We start from the raw sequence: 26,685 nt of genomic DNA on the forward strand, positions 1-26,685 counted from the left end.
TTGCGAACTTCGATTTTCGCGGTTATAGGCCTGGTATCATAGGGTGGTATTCCAATAATACAATGTTATTGCGTCTCAGTCTCATTAAGCACCTTCTCCGGGGTGTCGCTCGTGTTTTTACGTCCGAAGCTCACGAGCGAGTCGTCCTGTTTCCACAGTTTCTGGCCGCGGATCTCGATCTCCTCGTGCCAGTATTCTTGGGTCGATCTATAACAAACTTACAGGTTTAACCTTTTCGACGCAGTGTTAAACACAAAAGCTGTCACGCTGACGCCACGTCACCGAAGTGTCAAAACTGAAATTCAACTTTTATGCATATGCACGTAGGTCTATGTTGCTCTGGTCTGTGACCGATTATATAATCGGTCTTTGGCGTTGAACCTACGGTGCGCGTATATCGGTCATTGGCGTCCAAAAGGTTAAGTATGTACATGTTACCTATTTGATGTAAACTAATAAAGTGCTGTATTTATTTGATATGAAACAACATTTAAATAGATACGATGATTGATGGACGGACGCCAATGTAAGGTAATCGTCTTAAACTGTCAATAAATTTTTCTCTTTCCAAAGACCATATATCTCTCAGAATAATAAATAATACTAGGTACAGAAGGTTCACTCTTTTAACCCTTTGACCGCCGTTGTCCGGTATAGAAGACAACGATAGAACGATATGCTGGCGCCGTCGTCTTGTATACAAGACACAAATTCAACCACTGAGTTAATGTGAAAATAATAACAATTGCAATTTCATTTACACTCGTGTTCATATTTAAGGTCTTTGTTTTTTCATTTATTTGCTTTTTAAGCCGCTATATAAATCCCTTCTTTTATAATAAGGCATTTAAAAAAATTGCTCCAATTTTCAAAATTTTTCATGTTCCTCGTCGCCGTTGTCTTGTATAAAAGACAGCTAGGGATGGGAATGTTAACTCGATATGGGAATTTTTAAAGTAAATATAAAGTCAGAAATATGTTTTTATCTAAGTATTTGAACACTTGTTAATCGCCAATTTTTTTCAACGAATAGTAGGTAACTACTTACTAGAATACGTAGAACGAGAGTCAGGTAGGCATAACTATATTTAAAGTTCAGGTAGCTTCTTTAGCTCTATAAAGTAGAGTCAGACAAGTAAATTTGCCATTGTAGATTGTGGACTATTTAATTGCAGAAGAGATAAAAAAAAATGATGTTATTTTATAGCTTAGTGGGAAGGGATACACCGCAGCGACCGCTTCGCACAAGTGTGGTACAGGGACATACCTGTTTATCAGACTTTACTTTTTTTGTTATAACATTGAAGTTAATGTGTAATTTTTTTATAACAAGTCGTTGAACGTTTTTTTGATAAGAGTTTACCTATAGATTAATGTAAATTATAATGATAGATTCTAATTCCGGAATAATATCTTCACTCATTAAAAATTCAACCCACGTGTAATTTTCACTAAAACAGTTCCGGTATATAGACTTTATCGACACATGATGCGCAGCTTTAACGTTACGCCAATAAAGTTTACGTACCGACAAGCGCTTACGCCGTTGACCTAGAGACTATTATTACTTGATCCGCGCGGAAACAGTCCTTGTCGGTCTGCATTGCGGGCAGTCCATGGGCGCCGTTGTCTTGTATAAAAGACTTCTCGTACAGCCTAGTGCGGCGATATCACGTCTTGAATCGACATTGTTTAGTGGTTGTTTTTTATGTTAAATACCTATATTTTAAACATTTTCGGGTGTAAAGCATATGTTTAATTTTGGCAATTTGGAATGAAATTAAAACAGGATAAGAACAAAGCTAAATTAAAAAGATTTTTACCATAATATTGTAAATATCGATATCACTATTTGCAATCCCTAAACTTTTTATTAGTTGTTTACTTAAAATTTGCTCTGGCGTGTGAGTGAGCGTCTTTGCGGACTAGGTCCGGCGGCCAAAAGGTTAACAAAACGCGACATTACGACAGATATGAGTATATGACCGCAAGGTGGCGTAAGCGCGAGCACGAGCAGGCGTCCGTCCCGTCCCGTAGCGGTGCGCGGCAACTTTAGGTACTACACTACCCGTACTACTGCTAGACACCAAAATTGGTGTGGGCCGCATGCACTTGTAGCGACGCGACGAAATCGCGGAGTGAGCCACGCCTGCCAGTATAATATTGATCGTCGGGTACTGTACCTGCAATTCTCAGCAAGTTGCGCCGTGTTAGGGAACACGTGTTGGAGCAGGAGCAGACAGGGCATCACCACCACACACAGGAATTGGATCTGTTCGGCGGGCTGGTTCGAGGAGCGCCGGCGGTCCATCATGCTGAGCGGGGTGTAGCCCATTTCGCGCTCTTTGTCACCCTGAAAACATTATGGATCCTCTACACGATGGGCCAACGCCGGCCACTTCAAGGCACGCAGCCATGCGCTAGAATGAGATAGCAATATCACTTGCTCCCTCTAACGCATAAATGCGTCCCTTGGAGTGGCCGGTGCTGGCCCATCGTGTAGAGGAGCCATTAGCAATTGAGAATCCGATCAGACATAATCGGTAAAGCGGAGCCCTTTGAATGATAGGAGGCAAACGAGAAGATGAATGGCCTATGGTCATCAAAGATGGAAGTAATATGAGGTCGTACGAAGATTGATTGCTACCAGTACCTAGCTACCTACACATCTGTTCATAATGAATCATGATCAATTATTGATCAGCCTTCTAGCATATTTCGTCTAGTATACGGGCCACATAAGAGAGCTATCAGAACTGAAGAATTTCTATTAATTTCAAAACTTACTTGATTATAAAATTCTTCGTATATACAAGCCGTTATAGCTTTAGCAACACCAAATGGTTTGCAGCATCCCGAGAGATCACTTGTCGTCATAAGTATTCCCTGTAAATAAGTAGGTAATCTTAATAACCTTTTGGACGCCAATGACCGATATATCCGCACCGCAGGTCCAACGCCAAAGACCGATTAATCGGTCACAGACCACAGAGCAACATAGACCTACGTGCATAAGCATAAAGTTCCATTTTAGTTTTGACACTTCGGTGACGTGGCGTCCGAGTGACAGCTTTTGTATTTGACACGGCGTCGAAAAGGTTAATCGCAAATTATGAAGCGGTTTTTGTTAATATTATGATTATGAAGCGCTTTTGGATGGAGCTAACGTTCTTATTGTTTTGTTTGTAAAATAGACACTATCGACAGTACCGTGATTAATCGTTGCATATCGTTTAAGTATATGGTTTATTTTGCTCATCCCTGTGACTGCTGACGACAGGCCGTCAGTTGTCAATCGTGATGCGCAATCGTGAAACTGTCGGTTTTTAGGGTTCCGTACCCAAAGGGTAAAACGGGACCCTATTACTAAGACTTCGCTGTCCGTCCGTCCGTATCTCACGAACCGTGATAGCTGAAATTTTGACTGACAGTTGAAATTTTCAGATGATATATTTCTGTTGCCGCTATAACAACAAACAGAATAAAATAAAGATTTAAATGGGGCTCCCATACAACAAACGTGATTTTTGACCAAAGTTAAGCAACGTCGGGCGTGGTCAGTACTTGGATGGGTGACCGTTTTTTTTTCTTTTTTTTCCGTTTTTTTTGCATTATTTTGACACTTCACAGGAATCGTGGCGTAGCGTGGCCTGTGGTGTACACATAATCTTGGCATGGCCCATCATTAGCCACTGTGTACTGGAGCCTTAATACTTTTTACCTTAAGCAGGTTCCTGTGTGCGGACAGTTTCCAGTCGAAGGTTCCTTCGGCGACGACGTTCGCGAGCTGAGCCCTCACTTGGAAGTACACAGCAAAGTCCGTGCAGAGAATGTCGTATTTGATCTCCTCTAGTAGGCGCTCCTGGTCGGCTGGTGGCAGGTTTGATATGATTTTCTTATCCTAAAATAAAAAAGGAAATGATAAGAAAGGAAGAATACATCAGACTATAGACCGACCGCTTAAATGAGTCCTCGCCATGCGCGGTACGGGGGCGACGGGGTATGACGACTAAGGGCGGCGGGGAATACGCGGGCGGCAGGCGTACGGCGCGGACTCATTTAAGGTCGGACTATACTTTAATTATAATTACACTTTAGTTTAACAAACATATTTGATTATTGGTGCATGTTGAACTGTCTTTTCTAGAATAAATATTTCATCAATCATAAAAGAAAAACCATAAGGGGATATGTCGAAATGTGAAATTTGACAGTTTGGCGGTGATCTACCAAATGTTGGTTGTCACATAATTTTCCTGAGTTTTTTGGGGTTCAGAATTTAGACCCAGGAGTGGAATAGTCCATGAATTCGTGACCGAGAAATGGCAACGAGTTTATTTCACTTCCTCAGAGCTCGTGTACAGTACCGTCTTTACCATAAGGGCACACGGGGCCCATGCCCAGGGTTCCCATCCTCAGGGCGCCCCGAAGGACAGATAGTAACAGTATAATAGATTACCCATAATAAATAGAAGATCATAGTAGAAAAATTTTAGTTTAATTAGCTTTCTTTACTTCCCAAAAGGGTCCCAAATTCTTATGTGCCCAGGGACCCCAGCATAGTTTAAGACGGCCCTGTTGTGTTAGGTACAGTCGCCATCAGATATATCGGAGCGGCCAAGGTGTTAACAATATCTGAACACGCACTTTAACGCATTGACAATAGAGGCGTGTTCAGATATTTGTGAGCGCCTTAGCTGCTCCGATGTATCTGATGGTGACTGTACAAACTGCAAGTAAAAGACTCGGTACCTCAATAAGCTTCTTGGCTAGGAAGTAATGGTGGTATTCCAATAGCGAGGTCCTGTACATCTGCGAGAGCGGGTGGTTGGTCAGCGAGAGGAAGTTGTTGTTCACGCCGGGGTGGTCCAGGTCGTGGCACACTCCGGACAGGAGCAGTGCCGCTGTCTGGTCAACAGAAGAGTTTAATCATTAGGCCCCCCCCCCACATCTAGCGTCTTTCGAGCGTCGGCGTCTGTCGGCGTCTGGTCAGCGCTATGGAAATTAAATGACGTCGCTGCGCAGTTGCGTCGACGTTGCATCGAGCAGCGGCCATAGAGTTGTAGACGCCGACGCTCGAAAGACGCTAGATGTGGAGGGGCCCTTAGCAGGCGTATGATCGATATGAGGAAAGGTTCTCGAGTGGCGACCACGTACCGGAAGGCACAGTGTGGGTAGACCCCCCACAAGGCGGACTGACGACCTGGTAAAGAGGTCGCTGGATGCGGGTGGCGCAAGACCGGTCATTGTGGCAGTCTTTGGGGGAGGCCTATGTCCAGCAGTGGACGTCCTTTGGCTGATATGATGATGATGATGAGGCGTAAGATGGAGGACGTGATAGTGCAACTGTAACTTTTTAACAGCAGTAGATGGAAAGTGTTAGGAGCCGTCATTTATCACGTTATCACGTGGATGAATACGACTAATTATATCCGTACAACTGGAATCAGATATACCGTTGAACTTTTCGTCTTAGTCTTAGTCAAAGATCGGGAGGAATTAAAGCAGAATTGAATTCCAACCTTTAAAATTAAGCCGAACTAGTGAACACACTGCTGACAGCCTTTTTTTGCGCTAAACGCACCTATTTTACGGTCAGCTTCACAGATATCAATTTACATGACTAGCGTGGTCATACCTATCGATATGCGATGGATTAAGCGTGAATGCGATGGATAAGCGTGAATCTTCTGTCCTGTATTAGTTTTTCTTTCTCACATTTTTTCTGTTTGTCCTTTCTAGACTATCATGTAAGTACTTGTTTGTATAAATACTATGTCTATTATGATTTCACAGTCCGCTGTAATGCTGTGTAAATTTTATGAATCAATAAAATAAATATCGCTGCAGTCCCTAATAGTTATCATTACCTCAATAGGATCAAAGTGTCCTGGGTTTGTCAGCAGTATCATATACATAGTGTGTGTAAAGCAAAACGCGTGTTCTGCGTTATGGTAAGGGTTAGGCCGGTAACATCCCAGCACCGTCAGCGCGAAGTCAGCCATTTGCGTGCGGTCGAAACTCATCTTCTCCATGATCGTTTCACTGAACATGTAGCATACTAGCCCGGGCATGTCTTCTTTGCTGATCTCACTTATATGGAAGTTGTAGCTGTAAACGAAGAGATTTTTATAAATTGAGACACACTGGTGTGTCCAGTAGTGTCCAGTGTGTTCAAAATTTAACACTGATTCGCCAACCTGCTTAATGTGTTTGGATCATCAACGACTAGTTGATTTTTGGACCCCTTTATATATTCTCAAGACGGACGATTTGATACGGGCGGCTGGGAAGGGTTAGACACAGAATACACAAAATGGATTAATCAGCATCTAGGGTAGCTGGTAGCCCAAAGGTTATATTAGACTATGAAGATCCTTTTAGGGTGACATGTCCGTGATTACACAACCGTTTTTGTTCACTGCTGATGATGATTCAGTGAACTTAATGAGGGGTATGTGGTGAGACGAAAGAACGTACCTACCTATAAGGATATCGGTTAATTTCCAGTTCAGACATAATTGTAAGCGAAACAATATGTAACTCAATAACTTTACCAATCTTAGCTGTGCCATATGTAACTCAATAACTTTACCAATCTTAGCTGTATCAAGTCTTAGCTGTGCAATATGTAACTCAATAACTTTACCAATCTTAGCTGTAACAAGTCTTAGCTGTGCAATATGTAACTCAATAACTTTACCAATTTTAGTTGTAACAAGTCTTAGCTGTGCAATATGTAACTCAATAACTTTACCAATCTTAGCTATAACAAGTCTTAGCTGTGCAATATGTAACTCAATAACTTTACCAATCTTAAGTGATGAAGGTTAGATTAAGCAGAGGCGTAACTAGGGGGGGGTTGGAGGGGGCACGTGCCCCGGGCGCCGTCCAAGGGGGGGCGCCAAAATGGGCAAAAGACTACCTCTCCACCTTAGCCAAAAGGCAGCAGGGAAACTTTTGTCAGTCGTATTTACCACCACTGTGAAGTGTGAAATGCGCATGGTATTCTGGCCCTCAGCGCAAAAGAGAAAGCCGATCTTTTAGGTACTCTTTTTGCCTCGAACTCGACCTTGAAAGACGACGGTAGCGCCCTACTGCCCACCACCCCGCAGTGCGAATACTCTATGCCAGAAACTTCTATCAAGCAGAGGGATATTCGGCGGGAGTTGCTATGCTTTCGTTTTATAAGGCGAGCGGGCCGAGTGCTTCAGAGTTGTGTCCCGTGTTAGCGCGTCTTTTCCGTTAGGGGTCTCCTGTCGAAGTTACCATCTTATGGACTGTCCAGGAAGGTTTTGGGATTATACTGAGCAACTTTTACTACGGGACCAACCCCGAAATCGCGAAACAAAAGTTTACTTTCCCATAGAAAATGGACCAGCCAAAATGTAGGAAACAGTCAAATTTATTTTTAGGGGTTGGACTCATAGTAAAAGTTGCTCAGTATAATCCCAAAACCTCCCTGGCAACGGAAATACAGTTATTATTTAGCCAACCTGTATACAGCTTGGTCCAAACCTTGATGCCCAAAAATTTTTTTTAGAATCCTCGTCGTGGGCTATCATAATATTATTCCCCATGTACGAGTACATGTTAGCCGATTCTTCGTAGTTTTCGAGAGTTTTAACTTTTGTTAAGAAATTCCAGGATGAAGCTTTGCTTTGCTTTTATTCCTTCTTTTAATTCCTTGAAATCGCTTGTATTTTTTATTTATTTAGGCACAGATTAATAAATAGTTGCTTGATTTAGGTAAAGGCAACATCTAAGCTTGACATGCTTGAACGTAAAATTTTGTCTTTTTTTCCCAACTCAGCCAAGTGAGGATGCTGATTTTTTTTAGCAACTGTGCCGTTTGTCAAGGATTATGTTACAAAAAAAAACATTTAAAAAAGTTCAATAGTTTTTTTTAATACATTAATTGCTTCACCCCGGAATTTCTTAACAAAAGTTAAAGGTAATAAAAATCATAACTCGAAAACTACGAAAAGTCGGCTAACATACATAAGTACCTATTCTAATAGCCCACAGCGTGAGCAATGTAAAAAAAAATTTTGAACGTCAAGGATTGGACCATCCTGTATAACACATGCCGTGCCAACATCACTCGGTCTGTGATACTAGAATGTCGTGAAAAACCTGTGTCAGGTACCGAGAGCGTTCTATCTAGAGTTTTGGTGTGGGATCGGGACAATTTAGTCCAATTCAATCCCACCATGACTCAATTTTGCGCGTTTACCGCTAAGAAAACCTCATTTTTCAAGGCACACCCCTTCCCATGTCAGGAAGTATTGGGAGCCTCGATCGGTGTTGACATCTCCATCAGTGACGTCCAATAATTTCTGCTCCTTGCTAGGTAGGCTGCGCTCGTATCCAAAATAACTCGGTGCGCTCAATAAAGGGAGGCGATACTTTACTCTGGGGTAGACTGATCCCATATATTGAGTACTGCTATCACCTTTGGACAGGAGCACCTGGATGCCACCTTGGACCCTTCAAATCAGTCCAAAGGCGCGCTGTACCTATGAATAAGTCTACGATCCCAAACTCACAAGCGATATTGAACCTTTAAGTCTAAAAAAGAATCTTCAAAAAAGAAGTTTATAAGTTTTAAAATGGTCGGCAACGCGCATGTAACACCCCTGGAGTGTAGACGTCCATAGGATGCGGTGAACGCTTACCATCAGGTCGGTCGTGAACTTGTTATCCACCGATGCACTGTATTTGTCTAAATTAATTTTTAGGGTTCCGTACCTCAAAAGGAAAAAACGGAAGCCTTATAGGATCACTCGTGCGTCTGTCTGTCCGTCCGTCTGTCACAGCCGATTTGCTCGGAAACTACTGGACCAATTAAGTTGAAATTTGGTACACATATGTAAGATTGTGTCCCAAAGACAGATATGTAACGTCAATAAATAAATTTTAAACATAAGGGCTACTTTTGGGGGGTAAAAGATAAAATTAATAAATAAAGTTTTTCAAACTATATCGTGTGTATATGTATATCAAACGAAAGAACTCATTGTGAGAATCTCAAATATATTTTTTTTATAAATTTACGATAAAAAGTTTAGAAGTTTTTCAAGAAAATAGACAAAAAATTACCATTCCCCCCCCTCTATCTCCGAAACTATAAGGTCTAAAATTCTGAAAAAAATACACTAAATAGTCCTTTACCTAAAGATGACAGGAAAACCTATTAGAAATCTAGAGTCAAGCGTGAGTCGGATTTAAGAACAAAAATGTGGTTTCGGTTATTTTAGGGACACAGCCGCAATGGTTTAGGAGAAACGTGATGTAGACGCTATTGTGAAGGCTCTAGGCCTATATCCGCATAAGGCCGAAGGCCCGAAGCGTCCCGAAGAGGCGTGCCTTTAGCTTCAAGCGTGAGTCGGACTGAAGACAAAAAATGCGACTAGGCTGTATCTGGAACCCAGCCGCAATAGTACTTGTAGTACTGATTGATTAGGTTACTAGAGTCTGGCTAGCCAAAAATTGTTGACAGATATTTCGTTGTTGTATCACTAATTGTCTATGATTTAAAAAAAAGCTAAAAGTGAGTTGTCAATTTATGTCATTCATTCAAATTGTTTGCGGTTTATAAGGGGTTTATTGTAAATAATATTAATAATTTCTATACTGAGTGATGTTCGCAAACTATTATTTAAGCTCGTAAATAATTACGACAATGTGCGAAGTCGACGTGTAGCGTTGTATAACGAAAAACTGCAATGTTTACAACTCCTAACCAAATGTAAACAAATTAGGAGGTTGGTGCTCTATAAATATTTTGATACTTTAAGTACTAGTTCTAACATTTGCCTATTACTTTGATTAAGTACGTGAATTTATTAATGCCTGAATCTCATAAATAGGACAAGTGTTTAAAAAAACGGATAAACTAAAAGTTCTGAAAAATATCTATAAAATCTAAATATTGGAACGTAAACATATGTGTATGTTGTTGACTGTACTTTAAATAGTGGTAGAAATTATGTAAGCTGACTTTGAGTGCACGTAAACTTTTATTTAGCTTATTTCCATAGGTACCTTACTTGTGCACAGAATATCAAAAATATTATCTAGTATCAAAACTATAATTCCTACTAAGCAAAGTGTGACCAGCCCAAGATTTTTTGAATTTCCCGCCAATAATTTAGGTAAAATTTCAGTAGCCAGACTCTATTGTTACGTAGCTATTGTTACCAAAAAATAAACTAAGTGTATTCCAGTTGCCAACGTGCAACCCCGAAATCGCGAAGAATAATTTGGCTGTTTCATACCTTTTTCTATGGGAGGATACATTTTTTTTACATTGGTCCCATAGTAAAAGTTGTAAAGCTCAGTATAATCCCAAAACCTCCCTGGCTGAGGGAATGCACTTATTTTTTGGCCACCCTGTAGGTATTATCTCTCTTCGGCCTTCGCTTTTAAAACACTAGCGAAAGTTGTAGGAAACGCGACCCGTCGCGTCGGACGCTCCGAGCTATCAGCCCTACGCGGAGCTCGGTCTTCAGTCTTCGCATGTGGATACTAGTACTATTGTTCGGCATTTAATCTTCCTATCTAAGCTACTTTGCATAGTTGCGGAGATATAAGCCACCACGCCAGAAAACTTCATGTTACATCTGGTTTTTGATTGACCCATTCGGGTTTATCAAAACGTTTTATTCACATCACGTTTCACGTACAAAAAAAATATTGAAAATTGTGTGATGTACGGAACCCTTGCAACGCGAGTCCGACTCGCACTTGACCAGTTTTTTTTTAATAAGCAAAAGAATAACCCTTTCGTTTCGTTGGTTCATTTCGTTTGGGCGGGGGGGGGGGCGCAAATTTGGTGTCCGCCCCGGGCGCCATATCCTCTAGCTACGCCTCTGAGATTAAGTAGTGATATATATATATATATATATATATATATATATATATATATATATATATATATATATATATATATATATATATATATATGTACCTATTTTTAATCTTAATAAATTAGGTTCTATCTTAGCTTAATAATTACGTGACTGTTACGAACGAATTAAAGTTGTTCGGCGGTATAGCGATCCCGTTGCTCTCTATGAGCTCGTCGAAGTCGTGTCGGCACGGCTTCAGGTGCACATGCATCAGGTCGCAGTACACGTGGTTCAGGTTTTCCTACAAAATACAAGGTTATGAAACTTATGAAATATCAATAACCTCTTTGAGTTTGGGTCTTTTACTGTTAGTAGTTTAACTATTGACAGATTTCTCAAGTTTTGAGCGAGATGAGAGAGAAATAAAACCGGGCAAGTGCGAGTCGGACTCGCGCACGAAGGGTTCCGTACCATAATGCAAAAAATAAATAAAAAAAAGCAAAAAAAAGAACGGTCACCCATCCAAGTACTGACCACTCCCGACGTTGCTTAAACTTTGGTCAAAAATCACGTTTGTTGTATGGGAGCCCCATTTAAATCTTTATTTTATTCTGTTTTTAGTATTTGTTGTTATAGCGGCAACAGAAATACATCATCTATGAAAATTTCAACTGTCTAGCTATCACGGTTCGTGAGATACAGCCTGGTGACAGACGGACGGACGGACGGACGGACAGCGAAGTCTTAGTAATAGGGTCCCGTTTTACCCTTTGGGTACGGAACCCTAAAAAACGAAACGGTTCGCGGGAAACCATCGTGTGGCTGTAAGTAGTAAGTACTTTTAGAGAATTATGTTTTGTAACTAAATAGCTACCTTTTAAGTATTAGTGGTGGAGCGCACATGAAACTCGATTCTCACCGACTTACTTTCGCTATTTTTAGCAAGTTGACTACTTTTACGTACGGTTCACAAAGAAAAAACCGAATTAGCGGCTTCTCTACGATTTTTTATGGTCGTAAGCGCAACGCTACTACAAGCTAATTCTTAAGAGCCAACAGGAGTGGTCATTTCTATACGTGGTTTTTGAAGCTACAGCAATGATTTTTTCAACACAGATTAATATTGTCAAGATCTGTGTCTGACTGTTTTGCTTTTATTGATATTTTTTAAGGCGCTAGAGTCCTTCAAACACGGCCAAAAAGGCCTAATTGTACGTTCTTTACGTACATGGTAGATCTTCTCCTGATGCATGTGGTAGAACTGTACGATGAGAGAACAGTAGCTGACGAACACTTTGAATATCTCCTCATCTTCGGCTTTGAACGGTTTGGCATTCTTTTTGTTGGTCAGTGTGACAACTCCTGCCGATTACATACTATCATCATCATCACATCATGGATATACTAAATGTAAACTGGGTGTGCATACTTAAGACGAACTTGATGGAAACAAACTAAATGATGTAGGTTTACCGTTACGTAAAATATTAAGAAGGGTCAACGAGAATAGATTGGGGATAGAATGGGGTGAATTGACACTAATACAGGCTATTGACAGCCCGCCTGCTGTTTTCGCCCGGGCGAAAATGGTTCTAGAAATGATTATCGTGTTTGGAAGACTTTTCTTCAGTTAACGATCATTTATTGAAAGGCATATTTGCTCTAGAGAATTTATGCGAATTTGTTACAACTAATTTTCCAAAATTTTCTTCAGGTAATGCGATTTTTTTTCCAGATATATATTAGTAAACTTTCTTTAACACATTCACTGCCCCCCACGCACATGTGCGTCTACCGTCATACAAGTTTGTTTATAGGCCACGCCCCCTGGTAGTGAAAGCGTTAACTTACCTATATAGCTAAGTCACAGAAAATCTAGTAAGTACACCATGGTAACATAACTCACCAATAACTCCCTTTTTATCCATAATCGGCATAGCCAGGCACGATCGCACGACGGTACCCGTAGCGGGGTCCACCTCCTTCATGAATCGAGGGTCCGTGTACGCGTCTCTCACGTTGAGGGAGACCCCGGTCCGAGCCACTAGGCCTGCCGGGGTCTGGTCGGCGTTCAGGCTGATGAATGAGGGAATGGAATAAGGATAAATGTACTGAGCAATGGAAAAACGCGAGTGACGTCAGTGGGGAGACATTCCTCCTTTCAGGCAAATTCTGCTCCATTCGGCTTAGCATTGCTCCGAGCAATTATTAGGGTTGGCACCATTTGATGACGTCCTTTTGCGTGCACGACCACAGATCAGACTTGAATTTTGACAACCCTAAATAGCAGAAAGCGATAGAGTCCTTGAATAGCTGTCAAACTTCGGTTTTGTAGGAAGTGTCCTTTCTGTACGGTAGTAGGTACTATTATTTATTCTTTTGTGAAATATCTATTTTTTTTGAATCATGAAAACTCCTGCACTAAATAAATCCGAAGCGACCGCCACGATCGCTGGTGGAGGGGATAAAACTGAAATCGGAAGCTGGTGGACTGGTGATGGAAATATTATGGCGGTTGGTGTCAGCCAATCGTGAACACGTCATCTGACAAACTGCATCGCTCTCTCAAATATTAAATAGGCTTCAAATAACGAGAAGCTTAATAGAATTTGGGTTTGAGGTGGACTAACGTTGCGTCTTACGTAAGCTAACAACTAGCGAACGCGACGCGGCGCGGCGCGGCGGGCCCAAGGCGTTCACGCTCGCAACGAGATCGCGAGTTCTATAGGTTGATTCACCCCGCGCCCCATCGCTTCGCTTCGCGTTCGCGTGTTGTTCGCCTACTTAGTACTCTGCGTTAGGATTTGGGATCGCGGTTGATAGTGTGAATATTAGGTACTCGACTTTAGTTTTCTTGCGGGGCATGGCGGTGTTCTCTGCCCAGCCGTCGTCCCACATGTCGGCCGTCAGCTCGGCGCGCTCGCGGTCTATAATGTAGAAGCTGCTCCGCATGGCACCCATGAAGGACTTCACTACAGCCTGGAATAACCATCAGTTATTGTGATGAATGATGATGATGATGCTCTCCTGACCGATTTCGGCCACAGCGACTGTGTGCTCTGGAGTAGGCAAATTTTAACTCGTGTTATTAGAATGTAGATGATCCACTCTCTGGTGCGCCCTTAGGTGGCTCACGTATACCCTATCTTCTGGGGTATAATAACTTCCTTCATTTATTGTATAGAGCGGAGAAGTTATACATTTGACTTTATTCATAATATCCAAATAGACGTCACATAGTCATGATTTTCAGACATATATATACAGGCAGAGTTTGGGATATTCGACGCACCAGCATATCCGTAAGCATCATGTCAATGGAAGATAAATTGCAGAAGTAGTTGAGATCCGGTCTTACTGCGCCTCACAGCAGGCTACAGGCAGGTACCGTGATTGCCATCCTTCCGTAATCTAACTAAGTAATCTATGCTTGCTGCGTGCAGGGTTGGTAAAGACAGGAACAATTTTACAGAAGGTTACAAATCTCATCGTTCGGACGTTGGATATGTTTTTAAAGAATTTTACAACTCACCAACATGTCGGTAAGCATTGTGTCGATAGAGGCCAAGTTGCAGAAGTAGCTGTTGAGCAAAGCCCGCAGCTCCGCGTTGAGATGGCCGGTCTTTTGTAGCGTGATGCGGGCGGCGGCCTGGTGCGCCGCTGCGCCCGCCCAGCAGGCCACGCTCACCACCGTGTATACCACGTTCTGGAGAGTTGTGTTGTTACACTTTAGAAATTCTAAAAAGACTACCTTAGTTTGTAGCCTGTCGTAATGACAATTAACAAGAATGTCATCAGATTTATCGAGTTTAAGTCGGGCCACAGTGACGACTGTGACAAAAGAAGCAATGGCCCTGCAGAATTCAAATCGATTGTACCTAAGTATATCTTTATATATAAACGCGAGCGGCTCTGACGGTAAAACCGAATGAAATTATGCTCAATCGAAAGAGCTTGAAAAAATATCACTTTTGAATCGAGAACATGTATCCGCAAAATTCGTATTGTCGAGTATTTTGCATTTAAAAGTGAAAAAATTTCGACAAAGAATGCAAATGTTCAATTTGTTGATTGTCATTTGACAGCGTTTGTTGCGTTTAGAAACTGCAAACATGCTTACAAGTTAGGTTGGTCGTTTTTTTTTTAAATAAAAAGCAAGACGAATATTACTGTTTATTTAATGACTCCGGTATGTATAATGGTTATTATTTGCATTAAGTTTCGTTTCATATGGATATGTATACCGGTATAATTATTACATTTGTTTTTTAAGCCAGAACGTGCGATAGTCTGTTACGGCTTTTAAGACGATTGCAACACTGCCTAGACGTCAAACCATTCGGCTTTGGGGTGTTTTGAATTACTAATTTATTCGAAAATACGTGATAAAAACCTGTTAAATAGTGTATTGTGTGTGTTAACAATAAAAAATAGTCACCGAACATAGTGCAAAGTGCAAACGCCATCGTAACGTAACGAGATTTGAACTTCAAAGCGTTCCATGGGAGTATTGTGTTTAGTATTCAAAAATTCGACCTATGCCGCCGTGGCCCGGTGGCAGAATGGCACAGGCACCTGCTGCGATAGCAGAGGACGCTGCTTTGATTCCAGCCTGGGGCACTGGAGGCCTTGGTCACTTTTTAGGGTTCCATACCCAAAGGGTAAAAACGGGACCCTATTAAATACTAAGACTCTGCTGTCCGTCTGTCTGTCACCAGGCTGTATCTCAAGATCTCATGAACCATGATAACTAGATTAACTAGACAGTTTAAATTTTCACAAATGATGTATTTCTGTTGCCGCTATAACAACAAATGCTAAAAACAAATTAAAGAAATATTTAAGCGGGGCCAATGCAATGCTAGGCTGGATATGACCGATGAAATGAATAAATTTTTATTAATATGTTTTAATATGACATGTTGGTGGCAAACAAGCATACAAGCCGATGGTAAGTGGGAGTTTAGACTAGACCTCTGCTTCTCCAAGGGACTCGCATTGCTGACCGGTTACAAATCTATTACACTCTTAAAACATTTAAGCGGGGCCACTGCAATGCTAGGCTGGATATGACCGATGAAATTAGTAAATTTTTATTAATATGTTTTAATATGACATGTTGGTGGCAAACAAGCATACAAGGCTGTTAATGCCGATGGTAAGTGGGAGTTTAGACTAGACCTCTGCTTCTCCAAGGGACTCACATTGCTGACCGAGTAAATTTTTATTAATATGTTTTAATATGATATGTTGGTGGCAAACAAGCATACAAGGCTGTTAATGCCGATGGTAAGTGGGAGTTTAGACTAGACCTCTGCTTCTCCAAGGGACTCACATTGCTGACCGGTTACAAATCTATTACACTCTTAAAATATTTAAGCGGGGCCAATGCAATGGTAGGCTGGATATGACCGATGAAATGAGTAAATTTTTATTAATATGTTTTTATATGACATGTTGGTGGCAAACAAGCATACAAGGCTGTTAATGCCGATGGTAAGTGGGAGTTTAGACGAGACCTCTGCTTCTCCAAGGGACTCACATTGCTGACCAAGTAAATTTTTATTAATATGTTTTAATATGACATTTTTTATTTTTTATTTATTTATTTAGGCAACAAACAGTCTTGTACAAAAACTTATATAATAATATTATATGTGTTAATAGACCTTGAGTGCCCTATCTTAATAAAACAATTTTTAATCTAAGTGTAGGAGCAGTAAGCGGAAAACAAAGTTATCATTAAATAACAAAGTTATCAATGAGTGCATAAATTATACTAACTAATATACAAACAAGCATGTTGCAAGCAGGCGTGTTGGTGGCAAACAAGCATACAAGGCTGTTAATGCCGATGGTAAGTGGGAGTTTAGACTAGACCTCTGCTTCTCCAAGGGACTCACATTGCTGACCGGTTACAAATCTATTACACTCTTAAAATATTTAAGCGGGGCCAATGCAATGGTAGGCTGGATATGACCGATGAAATGAGTAAATTTTTATTAATATGTTTTTATATGACATGTTGGTGGCAAACAAGCATACAAGGCTGTTAATGCCGATGGTAAGTGGGAGTTTAGACGAGACCTCTGCTTCTCCAAGGGACTCGCATTGCTGACCGAGTAAATTTTTATTAATATGTTTTAATATGACATGTTGGTGGCAAATAAGCATACAAGGCTGTTAATGCCGATGGTAAGTGGGAGTTTAGACTAGACTTCTGCTTCTCCAAGGGACTCACGTTGCTGACCGGTTACAAATCTATTACACTCTTAAAATATTTAAGCGGGGCCAATGCAATGCTAGGCTGGATATGACCCTATGAACCTATTAGCGAGTCCGACTCGCACTTGGCCGGTTTTTCTTAGTAGGTATATGACATTTATTTCAGATGTACAGCTTGGCAAAAAAGAGTAGAAATTAAAAAGTGGCAACACTGTAGTGTCGTCCCGTTTTCTTATACATATTGGTTTGAAAAGGATGGCACGACAGTGTTGCTACTTTTTAATTTCTACTCTTTTTTGCCAAGCTATACTTCATTGTCCGTCATTGTCATCACAACTGAGTATTACCTATTATTATTATTTATTTTACCCGAGCGTGGCCGGGTTTTCATCTAGTATATATATATATATGTATATATATAGGTATTTATATAAGTACTTCTAGCTAAGCCTTTTTCTCCGCAAAAATGGTCATGTGTCTAATAATTTAATAATTCAGTCAGCTTAGGAGAGACTTGGCCATGTACTAAGTATACCTGTGTGTCTTTATACTGTTTGAAATATGGTGATCACGCCACGAAGAATTGTTAGAAATCATTACCCATGACCCTGGCTGATATCTTCCACCGCGTCGCTCGCCGGCGGCAAAATCTCCTCACAGTTTAAATAGTCATCATCATCATTTCAGCCTATATACGTCCCACTGCTGAGCACAGGCCTCCTCTCATGCGCGAGAGGGTTTGGTTTAAATAGTATCTGATCCTAAATGGTTTGATTTCAGAAAATTTCCTCCCTTGAACTATTCGCCTATCTTTACCGCATCATAGGGCTCCGCACACGTCCTATACAGCTCCAGCACAGCGTATAAATCTCCATCGGGCTGCAGTACTGGCATCACGAGCGCGGTCTTGGCATCTATCCACCGAAGGCCCGAGGAGAAGCGCCGGTCGCGCTGCACGTCGTCTAGTACCAGGTATTCCTTGGTGGAGGCCACGTGGGCTGCGGCCATCTTGCCCTCTTCTACAAAAAAAACAGTAGGCTATTTAGGTCTTTGATAGATGATCAGTCCAATGCACAGACTTCTGCTACCTATTAAAATCGGCTGCCGAGTTAGTTCGGTCTGACTCTATAGACAACGTTCAGTTCAGTTCATTTTTAGTGTTCCGTACAAAACTTTGTTCACGGAACACTTATGGGATCACTTCGGTCTTGCAAATCAGTTAAATACGTTTTTCTCAGAGACCGTTTGACATAGATACCTAAAATTTGCAACAGTTATAGCAATTAACAACACTCATATTGTAAATAAGTCAAAACTGTTTATTTCTTATTAAAAGGGGAAATTTAGGGGGTTGAGAGGGGTAGGCTGAAACTTTTTTCATTTGTAAGAGTCGTGTGGGGTACCATTAGAAAGCTTGCAAAAAATTGAGTCGATGGACTGATTTTGACTTCATTTTAGACTGCAATAGTTTCGTCAAAAAATGCATTTAAAGTTGCAAGTTTTCATACAAAAATTTTCACCTCTGTCCTGGCGATTTTCGCGAAAACTATAGCTAACAGGCAGCTAACCAGTCAATACCCAACTTAAAGAAGCATGGAGACGGCGGGAAAATTATCAGCTTAACTTTATCTTTATTAGTTTTTCAACTGCAGCTTGACCTTTGGTTGCTTAGGGCTAGCTAACTGATGCTTACACTGGTCAATTCATATTTAGCGAGAAACATCCTCAGTTAAAACTTTGGCATTGAAATTTATGACTTATGTCTTGCTTATTTTTGTGGGATATTTAATTTTATCTCAATAGCCTACTATAAGTATGAGAGACATCTACAAAATACGACCTTATTATATTGCAAATAAGTTTCAATTTTGAACGGGCTTTCCAACCAATGGACTAGGCATCTCAAAAATCTGAAAAATTCAAATTAAGAATTCCGTTCTTGACTGTCGTTGTGTTTTTTTTTCCACAATAAGACACATAGAGTTAGTAAGGCGTATAGAGATAATAAAGTCATTTAATATTTATGAACAGCTTTGGCCTCATGTATAGATTTTATTGAGAGTATCTGATTCGTCGAAACAATATACACAATATTCCTTTTCATTAAGTACCATTACATTTCTGTATTAATTGTATAATTATAATATCTATTAATTATATTCAGTACTTATGTATATTTTTGAACGGATCGGGTTCGAAGGTTCAGGGCTATAACCGCGAAAATAGAAGTTCGCAAATTGCGAGCATTTTTCTCTGTCACTCTAATTACGCCTTCATTGGAGTAAAAGAGAAAGATCCCCGAAAATTGCGAATTTCGGTTTTCGCGGTAGCCCCTCAGTCCTGTTACGAGAAAATAATTTTGGAAGACATTAATAGTATATGACGGTTAAATATCACAGTTTTTAGAAACAAAGGTAAAATTGACGAAATATTTAAAGTAAGCCGATCTTGTTTTTTAGCAGTTCTAAATAATATTAAAGTCTATATATATGGCATAAAAAAATAATGAGTTCTAAATTCAAATTGAAGGAGTATACATTTAAGGTAATGAGTTCTAAATTAAAATTGAAGGAGTATACATGTAAGGTATTATAGGCCAAGCGCGCACCACGATTTTAATTTTTGCGACACGATTTTAGAATCGCGCTGTAATATATCGCAGAAAATTCACTGCGCGCACTGCGATGAAAAACTCGACGATTTGTTCATTCTCAACATGGATTTCGTACCAGTCGCTTGTCATGAAACGTGTCTTTAATATGCGATTGCTGTATGACATTTTGAGCATTTATAACACAAAGGTGATCCCCGTCTATTTCCATAATTAAATGGCCAACATCTAGCGTCTCATTTTGAGACTCCATTGGAGATGCAGGTGCCGAGATGTTGGGGTTTGGAGAGCGAAATGCCGACTGAGGTCCGGCCGGGGTGCGATTTTATTATCGCAGTGCGCGCGGGGCCATACAACTCCGCATGCTGCAATTCACTTTGCGACAATCGCGTCGCGAACAATCGCGGAAAAATGTGACAAATCAAAATTTTAAAAACGCAGCGATTTTTTTGTCGCATATGCGCGCACTAACATATAAACACATACGTTGCATTTCTGCGCCAAAATTATCGCAGGACAAAAAATCGTGGTGCGCGCTTGGCCTTATACTCTAAATTATTATAATACATCAAGCATTCGCGAGATGCTCGACTTCGGTATTCAAACACAAAGCAATAGTACAAGAATCTAACTAAATGCAAAGGCCGAAGGAGCGATTCGAAGATCCGAAGCGTCCGACAGACGCGCGCCTCCCGTAACTTTTCCAAGTATTTTTAAGTACAAGTGTCTAAGTCGCAAGATCCAAAGGCTGAAGTCGCATTGGGCCGAAAGTCCGAAGCATCCAGGAGGTCAGTTCTAAACACAGGTAATTAATACAAGTGTCTAAATGCGAAGGCCGGAGGCCCGAAGCCTGCAAGATGTCAGTGGTTAAACACAGAACTGACAGCCTGGACGCTTCGGGCCTTCGGCCCTACGCGGAGCTCGGGCTTCGGCCTTCGCATTTAGATACTTATACTATTGTTCTGTGTTTAAGTACTAACATCCTGGACGCTTCGGGCCTTCGGCCCTACGCGGAGCTCGGCCTTCGGCTTTCGCATTTAGACACTTGTACTATTGCTCTGTGCTAAAGCGATGACATTTTGCTAAAGCTCGGCCTTCGGCCTTCGCACTTAGACACTTTGTACTATTATTCTGTGTGTGTAGTTGAATACGGTATCCTAAAAACAGGCAAACAACCTCTGTAAAATGTAACGATGCGAGCGGTACGGCTACCATCAGTTTGGCATTGACATAAACGCTACCGTGGGCGTGAACGTAATTTACTTTCTATGCATCTCGCTCGTACTGACATATTAGTGCGAAAGAGATATACCTATAGGAAGTAAATTACGTTCTTCTTCTTCTCTTCTCTGTCGTATCGCTCTTGACAGAGCGGTCGTGGTCACGTTGAGGCGTCCGCATCGGTAGTAGAGGCGGACACAGCTCTTCGCACGATCTCCCGCCATCTCTCCCTGTTGGCAGACTGTCTGGCACAGTCAGATACGCGATTTCCCACTGCGGATTTTATTTGGTCAGTCCAGCGCATAGGTGATCTGCCGCGCGATCTGGTTCCCTCTACTCTTCCTTGTACGACCAGTCGCTCTATGGAGTCGTTATCTCGCCTAGAGACATGGCCAAAGTACTGTAGTATGCGCGACTGTACTACGGTCGATAAACGCTGTGTGATGCCGAGCTCCTGGAGTATGGACACGTTGGTGCGGAAATCCGTCCACGATATCCCAAGCATTTTCCTCCAGCACCACATCTCCAGGGCATCTATCTTCCCCTTTTCCAACTCGCGCACTGTCCACGTCTCTGCGGCGTAAAGAAAAATGGGAAATACGAGTGTTCGCACGAGCCTGACCTTAGTGGTTTTGGTAATGTTGCGATTCCTCCATACTTTCTTTAACTTCTCCATCGCAGTTCTGGTAATAGCCATGCGCCGTTTCACTTCATCTACGCAGCCGCCGTTGTTTGAGATTAAAGCCCCGAGGTAAACGTAGGTCTGAACCACGTTACAGTTCGCAATCTGTGTCACTTCGGGCGAATTGTCGTTGACGCGATCCACGATCATAATCTTGGTCTTTGATCGGTTTATTTTTAGCCCAAACGTAAGGCTTACGCGCTCCATTTTGAGAAGTAATTCCTCCATAAGGTCAGCGTTACTGGCAAATAAGGTGGTATCATCCGCGTATCTTAAGTTTGCAATTTTGTATCCACCAATCGCAACACCATCAGTCCAGTCTTCGAGAGTGATTCGCATTACAAGCTCGGTGTAGGCGTTAAAAAGTAAAGGCGAGATTATACATCCTTGTCGCACGCCCGCACTTGGATGGAAACTATCTGAGAGGAGGTCATCTGTCCGCACTGAAGCTGTTCCCCCTTCGTAGAGTTCCCTGAGCAGGTGTACGAGGTGTTGAGGTGCACCCATGTCCAGTAATGTTTTCCACAACGTTGGCCATTTCACAGAGTCGAATGCCTTGGAGAAATCAACAAAGCATATGTATGTCGGCTTGTTGAACTCCCGAGCCTTCTCGATGATCTGACGAACGATGAGAATCTGTTCGCGGGTTCCTTTTCCTTTCACAAATCCGGCTTGTTCTGGCGCAATTTCTCTGGACAAATATGCTTTCAGTCGCTCGTTTATGATGTGCAACATTATTTTGCTAGCGTGTGTTATCAGAGCAATGAGTCGAAAGTTGCTACACTTTTTCGTGGAACCCTTTTTATGGAGAGGCATGAAGACCGTGTGAGCCCACTCAGTGGGCCATTTGCCTGTGAGCCAGATCTTGTTGCAGATGATGTGGAAGATATGAACGCCACGCTCTCCCAATGCTCTTATAGTTTCAATTGGGATCTCATCTTTCCCTGTGGCCTTCCCATTCTTAAGATGTTGAATAGCGGCTCTTACTTCTGACTCAAGAATATCCGGTTCAAGCATGTCACTCGCAGGTTCCGTGGGTGTGAAGTTTCGCGACTGAGGGTCTTGAAACAAGGACTGGCAATAATTCCTCCAAACTTCCGAAATTTTGTCCAGTTCAGTGACTACTCGGCCATTTTGATCTTCGACGGCCCAGGTTTTGGACGGCAACGTTTTCGTAATGAGGCGGATCTTGTGATATAGGTCTTTTGATTCATATCTGTCTGCATGTGCCTCAATTTCCTGACACATATTGCGCAGGTAGGTGTTGTGATCTTGTCTGCATTTAAGTTGAATCTGTGCTGATATTTTATTAAGATCCTTAATATCAGCTCCCGCTGCTTTCATCTTCCGCCGTTTTTCTACAAGATCAAAGGTGCCATCAGTCATCCAGTGCTGTCTTTTGTGAGTTGTAATTGGTGGAACGGATTTCGTGACAGTTGTAGTAATGAGCGCCTTGGCTCGGTCCCATAGTGCATCGGGTGTTTCGTTAGCCAGATCTGCTTCAGACCATTGTGACCAGTTTTGCTCGACAATCGAACGGAATCGCTGAACATCCTTCACCTCCAGCTTCCTCGGTTTTTTAATCGTCCTAGCTGCTGTTAGCTTGAGTTTTAGCCTACAGATCAAAAGTTGGTGGTCAGATCCACAATCAGCCCCAGGTAGCGTATGGGCATTTGTTAAAGATGATCTCCATCGCGACCGAGTCATAATGTAATCTATTTGATTGCGAGTTTTTCCATCCGGCGATATCCAAGTGTAGAGCCTTCGAGTGTGGTGTTGGAAAAGGCTGTTCACAATCAGCAGGTCATTTTCAGAAGCGAATTGTAGTAATCGTTCACCTCGTTCATTCCGTTTCCCGAGCCCAAATCTCCCCGCGCATTTGCCTAGCTGGTGAGCGTTTTCTCCAATCTTAGCGTTTAAGTCTCCCAGGATGACCAATAACTCTCTATTGGGTACCTTCGCTATTGTGGATTCTAATTCGGAGTAAAACTTCTCGATTGCTCCATCACTTGCGGTAGAGGTGGGGGCGTATACTTGAACAATATTAAGATTCATAGGTGAAGCTTTTATCTTAATGCTGATAATCCGATCGCTTACCGGCTCATACCCCATCACACATTGCTTCAGATGTAAAGGTATTAAAAAGGCCACGCCGTTGCTGCTCCTGATGTCGTTGCCAGAAAAGTAAATAACGTGGTGGTCTGTCAATAAATGTCCGCTGCCTTTCCAGTGGGTTTCGCTTAGGCCACAGATGTTCACTCCGACTCTGACTACTTCTAGTTCCAACACCTCAAGTTTTCCAGGTTGGTTTAAACCGCGCACATTCCAAGTTCCTATCGTCTGGAGGTGCCGTAGTTTGATGAATTTTCCAGTAGTAAAATTTCCATGGAGGGCCTGGTCTCCTACCCCGCCATGTTCACGATATCGTTTATGTGAATGCCAAACTGATCCCGACTGACTCACTGACTGTGACTGACTGACTGTGTAGCCGTACGGAACACTAAATGCCTCGAGCTATCTCGGGCTTGGCCAAATTATTTAGTTCTTATGGCTTCTGTCCGTTGGGACAATTTTGCCAGTGCTAAGACAACGTTACAAAGGTCGACGCCGTGTCAAACACAAAAGCTGTCACTCGGACGCCACGTCACCCAAGTGTCAAAACTGAAATTGAACTTTATATGCATATGCACGTAGGTCTATATTGCTCTGTGGTCTGTGACCGATTAATCTGTCTTTGACGTTGAACCTGATATATCGGTCATTAATAGCGTCCAAAAGGTTAAATTCCTGGCATTAATACAGCTTACTTAATTTGAGCATTTCTAAAAATATCGCTTTATGCACTAACATTCATTTGAATTATGTGAAAATGAAATAACTTACCAATAGGAATGTTGACTTCATGTCTCGCAGGGTTTTTTGTATTTTTTGGCATCAGTACCAGTTCATTGTTCACTTTATTCACAATGTACACAAAAGCTCCTGAAATTAAGTATGATCATGGCCTGTTATAGGCTTATAAAGTATACATAATAGCTTAAGCTATTAGGTATTTAGATGTTTCGCTAACGATGACCAAATGCGTCTACGGAACGCGTTTTGCAAAAGAATGGGTAGGTACCTAGTTTAATTTAACTCTCGTGGCTATATTGGAACCTGAGCAAGCGAAAGTAGCTAGAGTTTCAAAGAACGAGACGCAAACTACTATACATATTACTCAGTTCTTATGATAGGTCTCCACTTCTCCCTGTCGGTTGCTTTCTGGAAAGCGTTGCTTAGTGTGATGTCCATCTGGGCGGATATTTGGTCACACCATCTCGTTGGACTTGGTCCTCTAGGCCCTCTGCCATATTTAACTGTTGTATATATTTAGTAAATAATTAGCTTACCAGAACTATTAGTAACGGTCTTCAACACCATAGCAGTCTCATACAGCAGCGAGTCCAAATCAACGGTATCTTCCAAAAACACGTTAAACCTATTTATATCCAAGTATGTCCCTTCTTTCCTCTCCTCTTTTAACCCTTTCCTCACTATCTGTGCGTACGGAGCTATAACCCTTTTCGTGGCCTTGTCCAGTTTCTCAGAGGACACTAAGACGATGAAAAAAGAATTAGGTATATTTATTCAGAACGCTTACAATATTGCTCAAGACTAACGGCGCGATTCGGGAAATGATTTAGAGATTCACTATATGAAACAGTAAAGATGTGTGACGTTCCACGGCAAAAGGTACCTTATGGCGGCTGGCGCTTACGCTATTACTAACGCCGCGCCGCTCCAATATTCAGCCGCGGCAATGGTACCTTTTGCCGTGGAACGTCATATATCTTTACTATTTCATATCTAGCGAATCTCTAATTCATTTCCCGAATCGCGCCGTAAGGTTATGTGGTAACCGGCATATTCCTACAATTATTGTTTGTGAAGACCGTCATTAGAACTCTCGTATCGTATCGTAACAGTCAGAGAAGAGCTTTCGCTTCTTCTGCTCTACCTACCTTCTATAAGTGGAATCTGTGTAGGTACAAATAGCAAGAGTTAAAAATGACGAAAGTGACGAAAGAGCAAATGAGGAGAGTCTTTTAAAACGGCTTAATTCTCTATGAACACCATACAAAAATAAAGCCTCTTTGAAAAGACACTCCTTTAATTATGTAGATAGTGACTGCACGTAGATAGGTACAGTTGTACCTGATTGGCGGTCTTCTACACATTTACATTAATAAAACATGAACGCGACTAAGGGCCGATATAGACGGACTGTAACCCGCCAATTTGTATGGAAACTGCACGCCGACTGCACGCTAACTGCAACGTCGGCGTGCAGTTCCCATACAAGTTGCAGTCCGTCTGTACCGGCTCTAAAAAGATCTCTCCTCAGCTTGTTGTCATGTTACCTGGGTCAAACAGATCACTGTGTTACGTTCTTTCCTGTGGACATACACAAAGTTAAGGGCTATAAAGGTTAATTTTCTTATTTAACCTTTATCCACGTAAAAAGGTCCTCCTTTTATTTACAGAACTATGATAAAATCATTACTTACATGCCCACAAGCTGTTAACTATTGCCCACAGGAGAGAAAAATGTACAGTTCGCGCGAACACGCTAGTTTTCTCTCCTGTGGGCAATAGTTAACAGCTTGTGGGCATGTAAGTAATGATTTTATCATAGTTCTGTAAATAAAAGGAGGACCTTTTTACGTGGATAAGGGTTAAATAAGAAAATTAATCTTTATAGCCCTTAACTTTGTGTATGTCCACAGGAAAGAACGTAACACAGTGATCTGTTTGACCCACCTAAGAAATGCGACTGCGTTTTGCGAATTAGGCTTGCAGTTTTACTCATTTTAAAGTTGATGGTTTGACTGGATTGGAGATTTAACTTTTTCTGACTCCTTTTGTCGTCCTCTTCATCGTTGGCTGCGGTCTTTATATTAAAAGATTTCATCGACATGATTTACAAAGGGAATATAACTAAATTTCCTTGTTTATTTGGAAACGATGACAGTTAATGTCAATCAGAAGTCAGGTAGTTTTGTTTATCTTAATCATAAGTTTTGTCGTGGTAATATGAAGGTTAGATTTAACTG

The 26,685-nt window shown here is 41.5% G+C and overlaps 2 protein-coding genes across 2 annotated transcripts in view; one reads left to right on the forward strand and one right to left on the reverse strand.

Moving 5' to 3' along the window:
• LOC134668059 (kinesin-like protein KIF20B) overlaps positions 1-26,685 on the forward strand; it is a 430,310-nt gene that overhangs the window by 43,690 nt on the left and 359,935 nt on the right. The gene's annotated exons all lie outside the window — the stretch shown is intronic.
• On the reverse strand, positions 66-26,525 carry LOC134668305 (cAMP and cAMP-inhibited cGMP 3',5'-cyclic phosphodiesterase 10A-like). The gene is made up of 15 exons (XM_063525788.1): positions 26,393-26,525; positions 24,982-25,185; positions 24,476-24,574; positions 17,895-18,097; positions 14,386-14,559; positions 13,693-13,832; positions 12,760-12,929; positions 12,082-12,215; positions 11,036-11,154; positions 5,871-6,111; positions 4,753-4,908; positions 3,722-3,901; positions 2,788-2,886; positions 2,184-2,353; positions 66-207 (listed from the first exon to the last, which is right to left on the reverse strand). The coding sequence occupies exons 1-15, from the start codon at positions 26,439-26,441 to the stop codon at positions 66-68; spliced, it is 2,280 nt and encodes a 759-aa protein (XP_063381858.1). The 5' UTR covers positions 26,442-26,525.

The sequence above is a fragment of the Cydia fagiglandana genome, chromosome 10, assembly GCF_963556715.1.
Source record: "Cydia fagiglandana chromosome 10, ilCydFagi1.1, whole genome shotgun sequence".
NCBI lineage: Eukaryota > Metazoa > Arthropoda > Insecta > Lepidoptera > Tortricidae > Cydia > Cydia fagiglandana.